The sequence below is a fragment of the Notechis scutatus genome, chromosome 3 (genome assembly GCF_049901735.1).
Source record: "Notechis scutatus isolate UNSWTSFEM ecotype Mainland chromosome 3, rNotScu1.2, whole genome shotgun sequence".
Taxonomy (NCBI): domain Eukaryota; kingdom Metazoa; phylum Chordata; class Lepidosauria; order Squamata; family Elapidae; genus Notechis; species Notechis scutatus.
This window is the reverse complement of record NC_142011.1, coordinates 5102410-5120098: the sequence shown is the minus strand read 5'-3', so window position 1 is coordinate 5120098 and position 17689 is coordinate 5102410. Positions and strand designations below refer to the sequence as shown.

General features: G+C 46.8%; 1 protein-coding gene across 1 annotated transcript in view; it reads right to left on the bottom strand.

Moving 5' to 3' along the window:
* LOC113427340 (tyrosine-protein phosphatase non-receptor type substrate 1) overlaps nucleotides 1-16184 on the bottom strand; it is a 178891-nt gene extending 162707 nt beyond the window's left edge. Inside the window, exons 1-2 of the mRNA XM_087962356.1 lie at nucleotides 16090-16184; nucleotides 13656-13766 (exon numbers count right to left, since the gene is read on the bottom strand). Of these exons, the coding sequence (XP_087818482.1) occupies nucleotides 13656-13734 (79 nt within the window). The 5' untranslated portion in view covers nucleotides 13735-13766; nucleotides 16090-16184. The remainder of the gene's footprint in view (nucleotides 1-13655; nucleotides 13767-16089) is intronic.
* Nucleotides 16185-17689: the final 1505 nt, after the last annotated feature.

Sequence of the window (17689 nt, the reverse complement as noted above, 5' to 3'; positions counted from 1 at the left end):
GACAGACAGAGAGTCAGAGAGAAGAGAGAGACTTTTGGCTTCATGCAAGGAAAGCAGCAGAAGCAGCAGAAGTCTTTTTTCTCTCCCCAAACTCCGCCAGAAATGAGTCTTTGCCAGTTCAGCCTCTTGGAGCAGGAGGCCTTGCAGGGTCCCAAAGACCCATTTCTGGTGGAGTTTGGGGGAGAGAAAGAAAGACTTTGGCTGCTTTCCTTGCGTGCAGCCAAAAGCAGAAGCGGAAAGAAGCAGCCCGGTGGCCAGGTGAGGCATGTGGGGTGAGTGGGGCAAGTTCCCCCCTTCCGCCCTTTCCCCCCTCCCCTCACTACCTCGTGTTGTGCGCAATGCAAGCGACACAAGCCTTGTGTTCCCACGGGCCATGTGGGCAGCGCAGCCTTGTGTTCCTGCGCAGCCTGGATTAATTGCTTTTGGGGGGAACATTTCTCTGCAGATCGCCAAAATTTTCTCGCGGACCACCAGTGCTCCCCAGCCCACTGGTTGGCGACCACTGGTTTAGTACATTCTCCCATCCCAGGTCTGAAACAGTTGGTGAGAATCTAGGGCAGTGTTTCCTCAAACGTGCAACTTTAAGACTGTGTTGGCTGGGGACTTCAACTCCCAGAATTCCCCAGCCAGAGCAACCGGTTGGTGCGACAACCAAAGAGCTACCAATTCAGACAAACAAGCTAACAGTAAACCACGGCCTAGTCGAAGAACCCACCACGAACAGTCTCAACAACACTGACAGGGCAAATCAGTAGTACTGTATATAAACAGAGAGCAAACCCCTCCCTCCCTTCTAGCCCTGATGATGTTACCTAGTTGGGTCATGAAACGCTTGCAAGAAAAACAACCAAGCTCAGTTATGAAGGGAAGGAGGGAGGAGGGGAAGGAAGGAGTGGGAGGCAGCAAGGCAGGGAAAGAACAAAGGAAGGAAGGAAGGAAGGAAGGAAGGAAGGAAGGAAGGAAGGAAGGAAGGAAGGAAGGAAGGAAGGAAGGAAGGAAGGAAGGAAGGAAAAAGAAAGTTGATTAATGTGGAGGAAGGAAGGTTAATTTGGAGGGAAGGGAAGGAAATTTCATGTTGAAGAAGGAAGGAAGGAAGGAAGGAAGGAAGGAAGGAAGGAAGGAAGGAAGGAAGGAAGGAAGGAAGGAAGGAAGGAAGGAAGGAAGGAAAGTAGGTAGATTAACACTGAGGAAAGAAGGTTAATTTGGAGGGGAAGGAAGGAAAGAAGGAAAGAAAGAAAGAAAGAAAGAAAGAAAGAAAGAAAGAAAGAAAGAAAGAAAGAAAGAAAGAAAGAAAGAAAGAAAGAAAGAAAGAAAGAAAATTGATTAACGTGGAGGAAAAAAGGTAAATGTGGAGGGGAGGGAAGGAAATTTCATGTTGAGGAAGGAAGGAAGGAAGGAAGGAAGGAAGGAAGGAAGGAAGGAAGGAAGGAAGGAAGGAAGGTAGGTAGGTAGAATTAACACTGAAAGGAAAGAAGGTTAAGAAAGAGGAAAGGAAGGAAAGAAAGAAGGAAACAAAGAAAGAAAGAAAGAAAGAGAAAGAAAGAAAGAAAGAAAGAAAGAAAGAAAGAAAGAAAGAAAGAAAGAAAGAAAGAAAGAAAGAAAGAAAGAAAATTGATTAACGTGGAGGAAAAAAGGTAAATGTGGAGGGAGGGAAGGAAATTTCATGTTGAGGAAGGAAGGAAGGAAGGAAGGAAGGAAGGAAGGAAGGAAGGAAGGAAGGAAGGAAGGAAGGAAGGGCTACAAGCCAAGTCCCGTTTGCACAACTCAACCCCCTGCTCAATCAACACAACACCAGAGGAGCAGGCCTGGCCACAGAGCCTGGCTGGTTCCATCAAACCTCCCCTTCAATCTTGCGCAAGGGAGCAGCCCGTCCTCACACCCAGCGCAGAGTCACATGCAGGTGGTGTGTGAGTGAATCAGCCTTGCAGAAAAGGAGAGGCGAGGAGGAAGGAACGAAGAGAACCGCACGAACGCAGGCAGGGGATGTGTTTCGCCTACAGAAAAGGCCAGGCTGCAGACATTCCCTTGAGAGCCCTTCCTAGTAGGAAGGCAGGCAGGCAGGCAGGCACCGGAAGGGTGTGTGTGTGTGTGTGTGTGTGTGTGTGTGTGTGTGTGTGTGTGTGTGTGTGTGTGTGTGTGTGTGTGTGTGTGTGTGTGTTCGCAGAGCTCAACATCCTTAGCTATAAATTCATGGCTGGTATCACACTTTCTCTCTCCTTTCTCTCTCTCTCTGTCTTTTTCTCTCCCGCTTTTCTCTCTCTCTCTTTCTCTCCCTGTTTCTCTTTTTCTCTCTCTTTCTGTCTTCTCTTTCCTTGTTTCTTTTCTCTGTCTCTTTCCCTCTCCTTCTTTCTCTCCCTTTCTTTCTTTTCCTCCTTTCTCTCCCTCTGCCTTTCTTTCTCACTTTCTCTGTCTTTCTCTGTCTCTTTCTCTCTCTCTATGTCCTCTCTTGTTTCTCTCCCTTTCTTTTTCTCTCCTCTCTTTCTCTCCCTGTCTCTCTTACTCTTTCTTTCTCTATCTCTCTTTCTGTCTTCTCTTTCCTTGTTTCTTTCTCTGTCTCTTTCCCTCTCCTTCTTTCTCTCCCTTTCTTTCTTTCCCCCTCCTTTCTCTCCCTCCCTCTCCCTCTTTCTTTCCTCTTCTTTCTCTGTCTTTTTATCTTTCTCTCCGTCTCTCTCTCTCTCTCTGTCTCTCTCTTCTCTCTCTTTCTTTTTCTCTCCCTCTTTGTTCTCTCTCTCTTTTTCTCTCTGTCTCTCTTTCTCTGTCTCCCACTCTCTTTCTTTCTCGTGCTCTCTTGTTCTCTCTCTCTCTCTCTCTCTGCAGCCCACAGCTGCTGCAATGCCGTTTCCCTCGCACACTTGCTCCAGGGAGAACAACACAGAACGTCACAAATACACAAAGCTTTTCAGAGCCCCCCCCACCGCCCTCTTCTGAGGCCTGCTGGCCATCACGCTCGCACACACTGTGACTGGCACCGCAACCTTGTGCAATCAGGTGATCCGACGTGCATCTCAAACAGCTGCATCCCTCCCAGGTCAGCTCAGGTCCACCGGACTGCGTTTCTGGCACTTGTTTACCTTGGTCCCTTTCAGGTGAGTCCTCGACTTAGGGCCACCCTTGAGTCCCCCCACATTTCCACTGCTAAAGCGGGACGGTTGCTAAAGGGAGTTTTCCTCCACTTTACGACCTTTCTTGGCCGCCGTTGTGAAGCGAATCGCCGCGGGTGTTCAGTTAGGAAGCCCTCAACTTACGACGACCGCCATTCATCCTCTTTGAACGACCCCATCATCCCTTGCGGATTATGAGTTTTGTTCAGCCAGCCTCACCATCAGGAGGCTGTTGAGTTTTTGATCCTAGATAGAGCCAGATATTTCTCTCTCTTTCCGGACACAGTGAGAATATATCTGGCTGAACAAAACTCCGCCCTGGCGAAAGGAAAGGCATTCAGCCAGTAAAGCCAGCTCCATTCAGTGGCCCAGACTCCACCCCGCAAGGGATGATGGGGTCGTTAAAAGAGGATGAATGGCGGTCGTCGTACGTTTGAGGACTTCCTGCATTTGGCTCCAGGAAGTCAGCTTCAGACAGCTTCATTCCACTGCTTGGAGCAACCTCGAAAGGAACACAGCAGCCAGCTGCGTTTCACTTTTCCCATTAATCTGTCATCGCAATAGACGGCTAAAGCAGCAATAAGCAATTTATCTCAGGCTGGGAAAGGAAGGGCTCTTAGAGAGGAAAGTTCCCTGCCTTGAACTGGCTGCAAAAAAAATAATGCATTATTTCTTTCTCGTTCTTGCCCAACACAATTTGGGGGAGGAGGCAGAGGGGGAAAACATGGAAGGATCCAACTTTAAGACTTCTTCTTTGGGCTTCTCTTTTTTTGCCAAATGTCTGAAAAGCAGCCACGGCGTGGATTTTATCCAAAGCCCCAGATCTAATTTTATTTTTATTTTTATTTATTCGTCAAGCGATCATAAGATAACAGATATAAGTATAGGGGCAGAACGTAGTTATGAATACATGAAATGGATACATAAAAGAAAAATAAAACAAAAATAAATAAATAAAAGAAACAAAAGAAACAACCGGACAGGGACGGGAGGCACGTTGGTGCACTTATGCACGCCCCCCCTACAGACCTCTTAGGAAAGGGGTGAGGTCAATTTACACCTGCACTTGCCCAATTCTCAAGACCCAAAGGTGCTTTTTCAAAAGGCAGCCAGACATTCAGGAGGCAACTATTAATACAGAATAGGAATAGGAATATATAGTAGAATGGAATGGGATAGAATAGAATAGAAAATATGGAATGGAATGGAATGGAATAAAATAATATAGTATGGAATGGAATGGAATAGAATAGAATAGGAATATAGGATAGGATAGAATAGAATAGGAATATAGGATAGGATAGGAATATAGAATAGGATAGGATAGGGTAGGATAGAATAGGAATATAGAATAGGATAGAATAGAATAGAATAGGAATATAGAATAGGATAGAATAGAATAGGAATATAAAATAGAATAGGAATATAGAATAGAATAGAATAGAATAGAATAGAATAGAATAGGATAGAATAGAATAGGAATAGGAATATAGGATAGGAATATAGAATAGAATAGAATAGAATAGAATAGAATAGAAATATAGGAATAGGATAGAATATAGAATAGATAGGATAGAATAGAATAGAATAGGAATATAAAATAGAATAGGAAAATAGAATAGAATCAAATCAAATAGAATAGAATAGAATAAACTGGAAGGGACCTTGGAGGTCTTCTAGTCCAACCCCCTGCTCAAGCAGGAGTATCTATACCATTTCAGACAAGTGTCCAGTCTCTTCTTGAAATCCTCCAGTGATGGAATCACCCCCAACTTCTGGAGGCAAGCAGTTCCACTGGCTAATTGTTCTCCCTGTCAGGAAACGTCTCCTTAGTTCTAAGTTGCTTCTTTCCCTGATTAGTTTCCATCCATTGTTTTCTTTTCTTGCCTTCAGCTGCTTTGGGAAATAAACGGACCCCCTCTTCTTTGGGGCAGCTCCTCAAATACTGGGATGCAACCATCATGTCCCCCCCAAGTCCTTCTTTTCTTCACCTAAATCCTGCAACTTTTTCTCCGTACGTTTTAGCCTCCAGGAGGCCTTTTAATCGTCTTAGTTGCTCTCCTCTGCACTTTTTCCAAAACCTCAACATCCTTTTTTTTGTAATGAGGTGATCAAAACTGGATGCAGGATTCCAGGTGTGGCCTCACTAAGGCTTTATAAAGCGGGACTAATACTTCACCTGATTTTGATTCGATGCCTTTGTTTATACTAGTCCAGCTGGTCTCTTGAAAAAAGCACCTTTGGGGACAACCACGATCCGGATGACTGAGAATCTCCACCGAGCCACAGAGCAATAAAAGACTTTATGGAAGTTTTTCATCAGCTGTGAGGATTTAGCGATGCCCTTTGGGGTGAATGAGGCAGGAGCGTGAACGGATTTCCAGAACAACATCGCAGACTACAAAACCCATTTGCCGCTTCCGTCTGAGAGGCAAACAAGACAGACTCTCGTCCCCTACAGCCTGCGCCCGGGTTCAACACGGAAAGGAAGGGACACAACAGAGAGAAACATCCTGCAGAATGCACAGCTCCAACTTCTCAACGAAAGGAGGAGACGGATTAATTTCACAACTGAGGTTTCGAAAGAGAGAGAGAGAGGGACCAGAACGCAAACGCCAAGAGCTGAAATCTACCAACAGAAGTATTTAACAGATAATCAGAGTTGGAAGGGACCTTGTAGGTCATCTAGTCCAACCCTCCCCCCAAGCAGGAGACCCTACATCATTTCTGACAGATGGCAGTCCAGTCTCTTCTTGAAGGTCTCAAGTGATGACGCTCCCACAACTTCAGAAGGCAACTTCTGTTCCATGGGATGAATGTTCTCACTGTCAGAAAGTTTCTCCTTATTTCTAAGTTGAATCTCTCCGTGATCAGTTTCCATCCATTATTTTTCTCTGCCCTGGAAAATAGCTTGACCCCCTCCTCAAATATTGGCAGACTGCTCTCCTGTCTCCCCTGGTCCTTCTCTTCCCTAGACTAGCCAGGCCCAGTTCCTGCAACCGTTCATTGTATGTTTTAGCCTCCAGTCCCCTCATCATCCTGGTTGCTCTTCTCTGCCCTCTTTCTAGAGCCTCAACCTCTTTTGTATAGTGTAGTGACCAAAACTGGATGCAGTACTCTAGGTGTGGAACCTTCCCCTGAATGTGATTGTGGTGTTCTCCAGGAGACACCGGTTCATATAGGCCCTCGACTTACGACCACAACAGAGCCCAAGATTTATGTCGAAGTTAAACGACATCAGCAAAAATAAGGATTGTTTTTCACACTCCAGGACCATTATACAGCATTCCCCCCTAGGGTCATGTGATCAAAATCTAGGTGCTTGGCCACTGACTCACACTTATGACGGTTGCTCAAATATTGGAAGACCGCTACCATGTCTCCCCTGGTCCTTCTCTTCCCTAGACTAGCCAAGCCCAGTTCCTGCAACCGTTCGTTGTATATTTTAGTCTCCAGTCCCCTAATCATCTTTATTGCTCTTCTCTATACTTTTTCAAGAGTCTCAACCTCTTTTTTACATTTCTTCTTTGGGGCAGTCCCTCAGATATTGGAATGTTGGTATCATGTCACCCCATCCTTCTTTTCCTTTCCTTCTTTTCCATCCATGGTTTGCTCAGATGTCTTTCTTTCTTTCTTTCTTTCTTTCTTTCTTTCTTTCTTTCTTTCTTTCTTTCTTTCTTTCTTTCTTTCTTTCTTTCTTTCTTTCTTTCTTTCTTTCTTTCTTTCTTTCTTTCTTTCTTTCTTTCTTTCTTTCTTTTCTATCTTTCTTTCACTTGGGAAAATAGCTTGACCCCTTCCTCCTCTCTGTGGCAGTCCTTCAAATATTGGAAGGCTGCTCTCCTGTCTCCCCTGGTCCTTCTCTTCCCTAGACTAGCCAGGCCCAGTTCCTGCAACCATTTGTTGTATGTTTTAGCCTCCAGTCCCCTAATCATCCTGGTTGCTCTTCTCTGCACTCTTTCTAGAGTCTCAACCTCTTTTTTTTATAGATGGAACAGGTGTTGGAACAGGTCACAGGATTGATAAAGAAGGAACAACAAACACAACACAACTAGAGCAAAGAATGAGTGGGAGGAAAGGCAACCTTTCTACCCTACAGCTGCCTTGAACAGTGCCAGAAAGTCCAGTGGCCTCCTGAAAAAGCACCTTTGGGATAACCGTGACCTGGATGACTGAGAATCACTACAGACTCCATTCTCAAAACATAGCCATGCACCTGAGTTTATTTGGGGAAGCGGTCATGTGACTCTAAGGCAAAAACCCAGAACAGAAATGGCTTAAGTCAGGAAGCCATTCAGCTCATAACCCCCTCGGTTTCTTAAACCATCTGTATACAACAACAACACCACGCAACGAAGGGCTTTGTAGTCTCTAGATCAGGGATATCCAATCCTAGCAACTTTTAAGACTGGTGGACTTCAACTCCCAGAATTCTAGGACTTCAACTCCCAGAATTCTAGGAATTCTGGGAGTTGAAGTCCACCAGTCTTAAAGCGGCCAAGGTTGGAGACCCCCTGCGTTAGATTTCCTGTTCCAAAGTCAGTGAAGAAGACAAAGTGACAAAAGGGGATCATGTGACACCCCTCCCCCCAGACACTGCGACCGTTGTAATGACGAGGCAGTCGAGTTGTTTGATCATGAACAACTGAATCATGATGATCTTTATTGGAGTCTAGTCTTGCATTTATACACATTTTTAGTTATCCTCCATCACTGGTTAACTTTGGTTACTGCTTAACTTTGGTTACTGTTTAGCACAGTAATCCATACAATTAATTATCTCTAGTTAAAGTCTAACATATGTTGACTTCCTCATTCTAATCCTCCTTTAGATTAGTGACTTTGTTTGCCTGAGTTGTATTTGCTTGGAAACATTCTTTATCTGAGGTTTGCCATCCGAGATTGGAACATTCCTGCAATTACAACTCTACAGACCGTCATGGGAGTCAGTGGCCAAGCATCCAGGTTTTGATCACATGATTCCTGGCGGGGATGCTGTATAATGGTCCTAGAGTGTGAAAAATAATCCACTATGTCATTTAACTTCATCGTAAATTTTGGGCTCCGTTGTGGTCGTAAGTCGAGGACATATGTGTCTCGTGGGGAACACCACAATCACAATCAGGGGAAGAGTCCTGCATCCAGTTTTGGCCACCACACTATAAAAAAAGATGCTGAGACTCTGGAAAGAGGGCAGAGAAGAGCAACCAGGATGATTAGGGGACTGGAGGCTAAAATATATGAAGAATGGTTGCAGGAACTGGGCCTGGCTAGTCTAGTGAAAAGAAGGACCAGGGGAGACAGGATAGCAATCTTCCAATATTTGAGGGGCTGCCAGAGAGAGGAGGAAGGGGGTCAAGCTATTCTCCAAAGCGCCCGAAGCCCAGACAAGGAACAATGGATGGAAACTGAACAAGGAGAGATTTAACTTGGAAATAAGGAGAAACTTTCTGACAGTGAGAACAATCAACCCATGGAACAGCTTGCCCTTGGAATTTGTGGGAGCACCATCACTTGAGACTTTCAAGAAGAGACTGGACTGCCATTGGTCAGAAATGGTGTAGGGTCTCCTGCTTGGGCAGGGGGTTGGACTAGATGATCTACAAGGTCCCTTTCAACTCTGTTAATCTGTAATCCCACCTCCATCGTACATGTATCATACGATGATGATACACATTACTACTGCACGTCCTCAGCCCTTCTACTCCATGCATTTAATGCCAGATGCTAAACAATGGGGTTAGACTAGATGACCTACAAGGTCACTTCCAACTCTGTTATTCTGTGTCTGTCTGTCTGTCTGTCTGTCTGTCTGTCTGTCTATCTACAGTATCTATGTATCATCTATCTGTCTGTCTATCTTCTATGAAGAACAGTTACAGGAATTGGGCCTGGCTAGTCTAGGGAAGAGAAGGGGAGACAGGAGAGCACCTTCCAATATTTGAGGGGCTGCCCCAGAGAGGAGGAAGGGGGTCAAGCTATTTTCCAAAGGACCCAAAGGCCAAACAAGGAACAATGGATGGAAACTGACCAAGGAGAGATTCAACCTGGAAATAAGTAGGAACTTTCTGACAGTGAGAACAATCAACCCATGGAACAGAAGTTGCCTTCGGAAGTTGTGGGAGCTTCATCCCTGGAAGCTTTCAAGAAGAGATTGGATTGTCAGAAATGGTGTTGGGCAGGGGATTGGACTAGATGACCTACAAGGTCCCTTCCAACCAGTGGTGGGATTCAATTTTTTTTTACTCCCGGTTCTATAGGCGTGGCTTGGTGGGCACTGCAAGGGAAGGATACCGTAAAATCTCCAGTCAGAGGTGGGATTTGGCCGGTTCTCCAAACTACTCAAAGTTTCCACTACCGGTTCTCCAGAACTGGTCAGAACCTGCTGAATGCCACCACCTCTGCTTCCAACTCTGTTCATCTGTCATCCCACCTCCATCGTACTTGTATCATCCTACTGCAGGTCCTCAGCTGTTCTCTCCGTGCATTTCATGCCAGATGCTAAACAATGACAGCTGACCCACAACGGCAATAAGCATGTCAATAGTCCTTCCTCACCCCCTCAACCCAAGTTCTCCTATTGGGTGGGTGGGGTGTCGGCACAGGAGGCATTCATTCTCAAGAACGATGGGCAGAATACAAAGGGGGCAGTCAAACGTGGTTGATTTTGCGTCTCTTGCAAGTCACTGGATTTTTTTTTTCCACCAGGCCTTGAAAAATACACAACCAGCCTTTTCTTTCTCCTATGAAGATCACTCTGGAGGAGAAGCAACCAGCCAAGTTCAGCCCTCAACCTTACAAAGCTTTTGGTCAACAACATCTTCCCAAACCCACAAGGAAAACGTGCCTTGCTTTTTTTAAACACACACACACACACACACACCTAATTTTTACAGTGCTAATAGGGTTTGTGATGTGTGAGTCATGGCTTGTACGCCCACCTACCCCTTCCGTCCAGCACAGTAGGAAAGCCACAGTAAAAATCTCTCCTAGGCCTGCCTGCCTTCCTTCCTTCCTTCCTTTCCTTCTTTCATTCCTTCCTGCCCTTCTTTCCTTTCCTTCTTTCTTTCTCTTTCTTTTTTTCCTCTTCCTTCTTTCTTTCTTTCTTTCTTTTTTGTTCCTTCCTTCCTTCCTTCTTTCTTACCTTCCTTCTTTCTTACCTTCCTTTCTTTTTCTCTTTCTTCCTTTCCTTCCTTCCCTTCTTTTATTTCCTTCCTTTTTTCTTTCTCTTTCTTTTTCTTCCTCTTTTCTTTCTTTCTTCCTCTTTTCTTTCTTTCTTTCTTTCTTTCTTTCTTTCTTTCTTTCTTTCTTTCTTTCTTTCTTTCTTTCTTTCTTTCTTTCTCACTTTTTTCTTCTTTCCTCCCTCCCTTCCATCTTTCCTCCCTTCCTTTCTTTTCTTCTTTCTTTCACTTATTATTTTGTAATAGAGGAAGCTGCAATGGTCACAAGTGTGAAAAATGGACGTCAGTCATGCTTTTTCAGTGTAACTAAGTGAATGGTTGTAAAGTCGAGGAATACCTGTACAGGAAATCCTCAACTGACAACAGTCCGTTTGATGGCCATTTGAAGTTACGACGGCACTGAAAAAAATTTACTTAGGACCATTTTTCACACTTACGACCGTTTCAGCATCCCCACAGTCACGTGATTTATATTCGGATCCTTGACGACTGACTCATCCTTGTGACAGTTTGCAGTGTTCCCAGGGTCACGCAATCCCCTTTTGCGACCTTCTGACAGGGAAGCCAGATTCACTTAATGACCGTGTTACTCATTTAAACGACTGCAGTGATTCGCTTAATGACCATGGCAAGAAAGGTTGTAAAAGGGGGGGGGAACTCACCGAACAAATTTCTCCCTTAGCAACTTAAATTCTGGCCTCCATTTTGGTCGTACGTTGAGGACCAGTGGTAAATCTTCCTTGTTTTATAATCAAGCTTATAAAACCTGTTCCTTGATGAAGAAGCTTTTTGTTTTAAAAGCAAGGTTTATACCAAGGATGGGTCTAATGTGTGGCACCTTTAAGGCCTGTGGACTTCAACTCCCAGAACTCCCCAGCCAATTAAAAAGTCAATGAGTTAACAAGATAACAAAGTTGGAAGGGTCCTTAGAGGTCCTCTAGGCCAACCCCCTCCTACCTTTGCACACGAAGGAAACCTTACACCAGGGGTGTCCCAACCTTGGCCACTTTTAAGACTTGTGGCCAAGATTTTAAGACCCACACCCTTATTCCCAGAATTCCCAGCATGCGTGGCCTTCATTACCCAGAATTCTGGGCTGGCTGGGGAATCCTGGGTGTTGAAGTCCACAGGTCTTAAAAGTGGCCAAGGTTGGACACCCCTGGTATAAAATCTCCTTCTTGAGCAGGTGGGTTGGACTACTGGACCTGTAAAGTCCCTTCCAACTTTGTTATCCTAATAATTCATTGGCTTTTTAAAAAAAAAATTTAATAAATTTTTATGCTTTAAAAACCAAAAATACAAAACTCTCATTTCCATTAACAGTACTTGTGTCATTGTATATACATGTTTCTCGTTTTTGTGACTATACATCATTTTTATCCTTATTCTCCACCCATTCATACCACCTCTCCCATATCGCGTAATATATATATATATATATATATATATATATATATATATATATATATATATATATATATATATATATATATATATATATTGAATTAAAGCTTCATCTGGTGGTATTTTACCACTCTTCCAACTTTGTGCAAAAGTAATTCTTGCTGCCGTTCAGATGTCTCTTTTATCTGTGCTCAAATTCCCCTTTAATCATACCTAATAGGAATGTTTCTGATTCCCGTTTCAATCTATGGTTTGCCATCTCCAAAAGCCATCTCTGTACCTTCTTCCAATACCCCCTGGTATCAAGCCTCCTCCTTGAGCAGGAGGGGTTGGGATAGAGGACCTCTAAGTTCCCTTCCAACTTTGTTATCCTGTTCATTCATTGGCTTTTTCACTGGCTGGGAGTTGAAGTCCACAGGTCTTAAAAGTGGGCAAAGTTGGACGTCCCTCCTTTATACCTTCTTCTCCCCCACTCCTTCTCACACAAAGGCCAGCCCCTCAGCCCCTCCCCGTACGCCTCTCCCCCAGACCCAATACATTTCATTCAGAAAAAATTCTGAAAGGACCCTCCTTTTATTTTGCACACCCAAAGCAGTCGCACCCTCTCCCACCCCTGGGAACGTCCCCTCTCCTCCGTGCCCCCAATTTTTTTTTTTTGACTTCCTGGTCCCCCAGCCGGAAGAAAAGTGGCACGAGGCCCAGTGAAACTTTCCAAGCCAGAAACTAAAATGTAGCCTTTTATATATATAGAGAGAGAGATCAACACATTTTTCATGGGGTTTTTTGGTCTTTTGGTTGATTATTTTTAAGGCGAGAGGGCAGGAGCCTCAGAATCGAACACCAAGCCACCATAAATCAATATTAATCAATCAATCAATCAATAACAAAGGTCTTCGGGTTGAATAAATCAATAAATAATAAATGTGTTTGGATTGATATTTTTTCTTAAGACAGAGAGGAAGAGAAGAGGGCAAGAGTCCCAGAGTCCAATGCCAAGCCACTGTAAATCAATCAATCAATTAATCAATCACAAAGGTCTTCAGGTTGAGTAAATCAATAAATAATAAATGTGTTTGGATTGATTTTTTTTTCTTAAGGCAGAAAGGGAAAAGAATAGAGCAGGAGCCCCAGAGTCCAACATCAGACCACCATAAATCAATCAATCAATCAATCAATCACAAAGGTCTTCAGATTGAGTAAATCAATAAATCAATAAATAATAAATGTGTTTGGATTGATTTTTTTTTCTTAAGGCAGAGAGGAAGAGAATACAGCAGGAGCCCCAGAGTCCAACATCAGACCACCATAAATCAATCAATCAATCAATGAATCAATCAATCACAAAGGTCTTCAGATTGAGTAAATCAATAAATCAATAAAGGTCTTCGGATCAAATTTTTTTTTCTCTTAAAGCCGAGAGGAAAAGAATAGGGCAGGAAGTCCCGGAGTCCAATACCGAGCCACAGTAAATCAATCTATCAATCAACCAACCAATCAATCAATCCAAACAGTCTTCGGGTTGAATAAATAAACAAATAAACAATGGTCTTTCTCTTGTTGTTTTCTTAAGGCAGAGAGGAAGAGAAGAGGGCAGGAGGTCCCATAGTCCAACATCAGGCTCCATAGTTAATCCATCCATCTATCCTAACAGGTCTTTTGAGTTGAACGAATGAATAAAGAAGTAAATAAAGGTCTTGGACTTGATTCTTTTTAAAGGCTGGGAGAAGGAAGGGAAAAGAAAGCAGGAGACCGGGCAAATAAATAAATAAGTAAATAAAATAAATAAACACATGCAAACATGGACACACTGTAAACGTGGCGCTCGCCTGCCCAAAAAACCAAAAACCAAAACAAAACCCAACAACAACAAATCACACCACTCGAAATGTCAAAACTCCCGCAAAAACAGCGCAAAAAAAAACCCCCCACGACCACTTGGTTTTTTATTTTTTTGTTTTTCTGTTTTGTTTACCTGCCCAGCTGGAAAGCAGCAAAGGCGCCAGGAGAGAGACCCAAAGACCCTGGGAAACCCCACCGGCCGTTTCCATCATCCTTTTTTCTTTCTTTCTTTCTTTTTTGGACGCTGCCCGGAGTGGAGGAAGAAGATGAAGGACGGCAAGCGACGACGAAGAAGAAAAAAAGAAGGGAGAAAAAAATAGAAATTTAAGAAGTGGAGGAGGGAGGAGGGAGGGAGGGAGGACGAGCTGGAGGGGGGACGCTCTTAAGGTGAGGGAGGGGGCAGGAAGGCAGCCAGCCAGCCTCCGTTTCCAAAATGGGGGTGGGTGGGTTTGCCAGTCCCAGTTCCGTGCCTACCAGCATCCGAGGAAGGAAGTGGGGGGGGAGAGGGGGAGGACCAGCCCCAGATCTCCCTCCCTCTCTCCCCCTTCCTCCCTGCAAGCAAACAAACCCAGGACAAACAGAGAGAGAGACAGACAGACAGACAGAGAGAATGAGAGAGAGAGAAAGAGAGACAGACAGAGAGAACGAAAGAGAGAGAGAGAGAGAAAGAGAGACATACAGAGAGAACGAGAGAGAGAGAGAGAGAGAGAGAGAGAGAGAGAGAGAGAGAGAGAGAGAGAAATCTGCAAGCAAACAAACCCGGATCATCATCTATCTATCTATCTATCTATCTATCTATCTATCTATCTATCTATCTATCTATCTATCTATCTATCTATCTATCTATCTGCAAGCAAACAAACAAACCCACAAGAAAGATAGAAATAGAGACAGAGAGGGAGGAAGGAAGGAAGGAAGGAAGGAAGGAAGGAAGGAAGGAAGGAATGGGAATATTTGGGGGGGGGTCTCTGGCGCCCTCTGACCTGCGTTTGTTTGCTTGCAGACGTTTCGGCGGATTAGACGCGCGCTGCTCTTGTTCCCCAGTTTGGGTCCCGAAACGTCTGCACAAGCAAACAAGCCAGCTTGGAGAGCTCCGAAAAGACCACCACCCCCTTCACCTCCCTCAGTCCAAGTCCAGTGACTGGGAAGAATAGAACTTGCGACCGGTACCCCCAAAACTCCCCGGCGTTTCTCCTCCTCCGGACACGTCCGAAGGTGGCCGGACTGGGGTTTAGTAGGTGAAAGGGGTTTCAATCCGGAGTAGTTCATAAATCCGGGCTAAAGTCACGGTGAGGGGTTGGGGTGGGGGGGCGTGCGGGTGGGAGAGGCAAAGGAAGGGTCTCTCTGGAAGTCTGAAGACACCCCCCCTCCCTACTTCTCAAAAGAGATAGGGAGGCACGTCCGCGCGCCTTCCAACCTCCCTCCCCCACGCTTCCCCGAGACCCCCAACCCACCCACTCATTCCCCCACTCACCGGGCTGAGGGGGGCGGCGGGAGAAGGCGACCCCGTTGGCTTCTTGGTCCGGGGATCCGAGCCGGCCGACCCCGATCCCAGCCCGGAGGGGTGGGCTGGTGGTGGTGGTGGGCTTCCCGAGGGCTCGGTTACCGCTGGAGCCCCGGGAGAGATGAAGAGAGCCCGGGGAAGTCAGGCGGGGGGAGGGGAGGTCGTGGTGGATCGAGCCCCCCACCCAAGCCGCCCTGGCTCGCTTTGCCCGCAAGCAGCCAGCCGGGAAGAAAAGAGAGAGAGAGAGAGAGAATGGGGAGGAAGGAAGGAAGGGAGGAGGAGGAGGAGGAGAGGAGGGGGGGCTGGGCTTTCACCTCGGCCGCCCCCGCTGGCTCCTGCCTCTCTCCGCAGCTCGCCGTCTGTGCGGCTGCCGGTTGAGCAAGAGAAGAAGACCCCTCCCCAACCCACAAGCACACACACACACACACAGAGAGACTTCTGTTGCCTAGCATTGGCTGGGCTCACTTTGGAGGGGAAGCGGAGTGGGAGGCTGTGGGGATGGGTGGGGTGGAGAGGCAGACGTCCCCTCCTCCATCTCCTCCCCCCCCACGTCTCTATCCCTCCCTCCTTCCCACCGCCTCCCTCCTCTCCCCCCTTTCGAGGAAGGGGCTCCCCGCTTGCAGGAGCGCCTGCAATCTTGCAAGTTGCAAGCTGGAAGAGAGAGCGGAGTTGATTTGAGGAAGGGAGAAGGAAAGAGGGAGGGAAGGGGGGTCGGAGTTGCTGCAGGGCTGTAAGATTTGGGGTGCGGGAGGGGGGGCGAGGGGAGGGGAGGGGGCGTCCAGGCTAAGGTCACCCCTGCTGTGGAGGCGGAGCGGGGGTTTCCCTTAAGGTGGGCTGCTGGGGGTCCGCAGCGTTTTTCCCCTTGCCCGGTTGGTTGGTTGGTTGTTGGTTGGGCGGGGGGTTGGGGGGGGGAGGAAAGCCCGCCTGCACCGCGCCCCACCCCGCTGCATGGAAGATCCTGCCGGGAAAAAAGCGGGGTGCTCCTCCCGGCCCCGCGGCGGTGCCAGCCGTTCCCCCCCTCCGGAAAGTGCCGGCCGAAGCCCGGGCCGTGCAGAAAACCTACCTCCCCGCGATCCCTTGGCGGAGCTCGCTCCCTTGACTTTCGGCGAGAGGCCTCGGCAAGCGTCCCGGCGGTTGGGTTGGATCTGGAAGGAAGGCAGGAGGGGAAGGGAGGACGGGGGCAGGAAATCGGCAGGAGGCGGAGGGACGGTCAAAGCTCCGCGAAAGAGGAATCGGCGGCGGGTAGGCCGGGCACGGTCTCTGGAGGGCTGGAAAGGGCAGAGAGCGGGGGGGGAAGGAAGGAAAAGTAGATGAGCGGGAGAGAGAGAGGAAAGAGAAGGCAGGAAGGCAGGGAGAGAAAGAGGAAGGAAGGAAGGAAGGAAGGAAGGAAGGAAAAAGGAAGGAAGGAGAGGAAAGAAGGCAGTAGATAAGCAGGAGAAGGAAGAAGGAAAAGTAGATAAGCAGGAGGGAGAGAGGAAAAGGCAGGAAGGCAGGGAGAGAAAGAGGAAGGAAGGAAGGGAGGAAGGAAGGAGGAAGGAAGGAAAAGTAGATAAGCAGGAGGGAGAGAGGAAAGAGAAGGCAGGGAGAGAAAGAGGAAGGAAGGGGGAGGAAGGAAGGAAGGAAAAGTAGATAAGCAGGAGGGAGAGAGGAAAGAGAAGGCAGGGAGAGAAAGAGGAAGGAAGGAAGGAAGGAAGGAGAGATAAGCAGGAGGGAGAGAGGAAAAAGGAAGGCAGGAAGGAAGGAAGGAAGGAAGGAAGGAAGGAAGTAGATAAGCAGGAGGGAGAGAGGAAAGAGAAGGCAGGGAGAGAGAGAGGAAGGAAGGAAGGAAGGAAGTAGAAGGGGAAGGAAGGAAGGCAGGAGAGAGAAAAAGGAAGGGAAGGAAGGAAGGAAAAGTAGATAAGCAGGAGGGAGAGAGGAAAGAGAAGGCAGGGAGAGAAAGAGGAAGGAAGGAAGGAAGGCAGGAAAAGTAGTAAGCAGAGGAGGGAAGGAAGGAGGGAGGGAAAAGGAAGGAAGGAAGGGGAAGGAAGGAAGGAAGGAAGGAAGGAAGGAAGGAAGGAAGGAAGGAAGGAAAAAGTAGATAAGCAGGAGGGAGAGAGGAAAGGCAGGAAGGAAGAAAGGCAGCAGGAGGGAGGGAGGTGGAAAGAAGGAGGGAAGATAGAGGGGAGGCAAGAAGGAAGGGCAGGAGGGAGGGACATGGAAAGGAGGAAGAGAAAGGAAGGATGGAAGGAAGGAAGAGAGCAGACAGGTTGGAAGAAAGGGAGAAAGGAAGGAGGCAGTACAGAAGGGAAAAAGAAAGGAAGGAATTGAGGGAGGCAGGTGGAAAGAAGGACAGGAGGAAGGAAGGGAGGAAGCAGAGAGGAAATAAAATTCCGCCATTGTCGTGAAATCTGGAGTCTTTTTAAAGTGGGTATTACGGCCAGGCAGGGTCATACTGTGGTCTGTTCCATCCTAGAAAGTGAGAACCTTTCCTTCTACCCCATGGAAGGGAGGGCAGTGCTGACCCTCTCAAGCAGCCCCATTTCCAAGGATTCTGGACTTTGTGGCTTCTTGGCTTCCACCTGGAACTTAGGAAAGAAAATATCTGCCTTGCTCTGTTTGTAGCATGTGTGCAAAGCTTATTTTTAACACACACACTCCCGGTTAAGTTTGATGGACTTCAACTC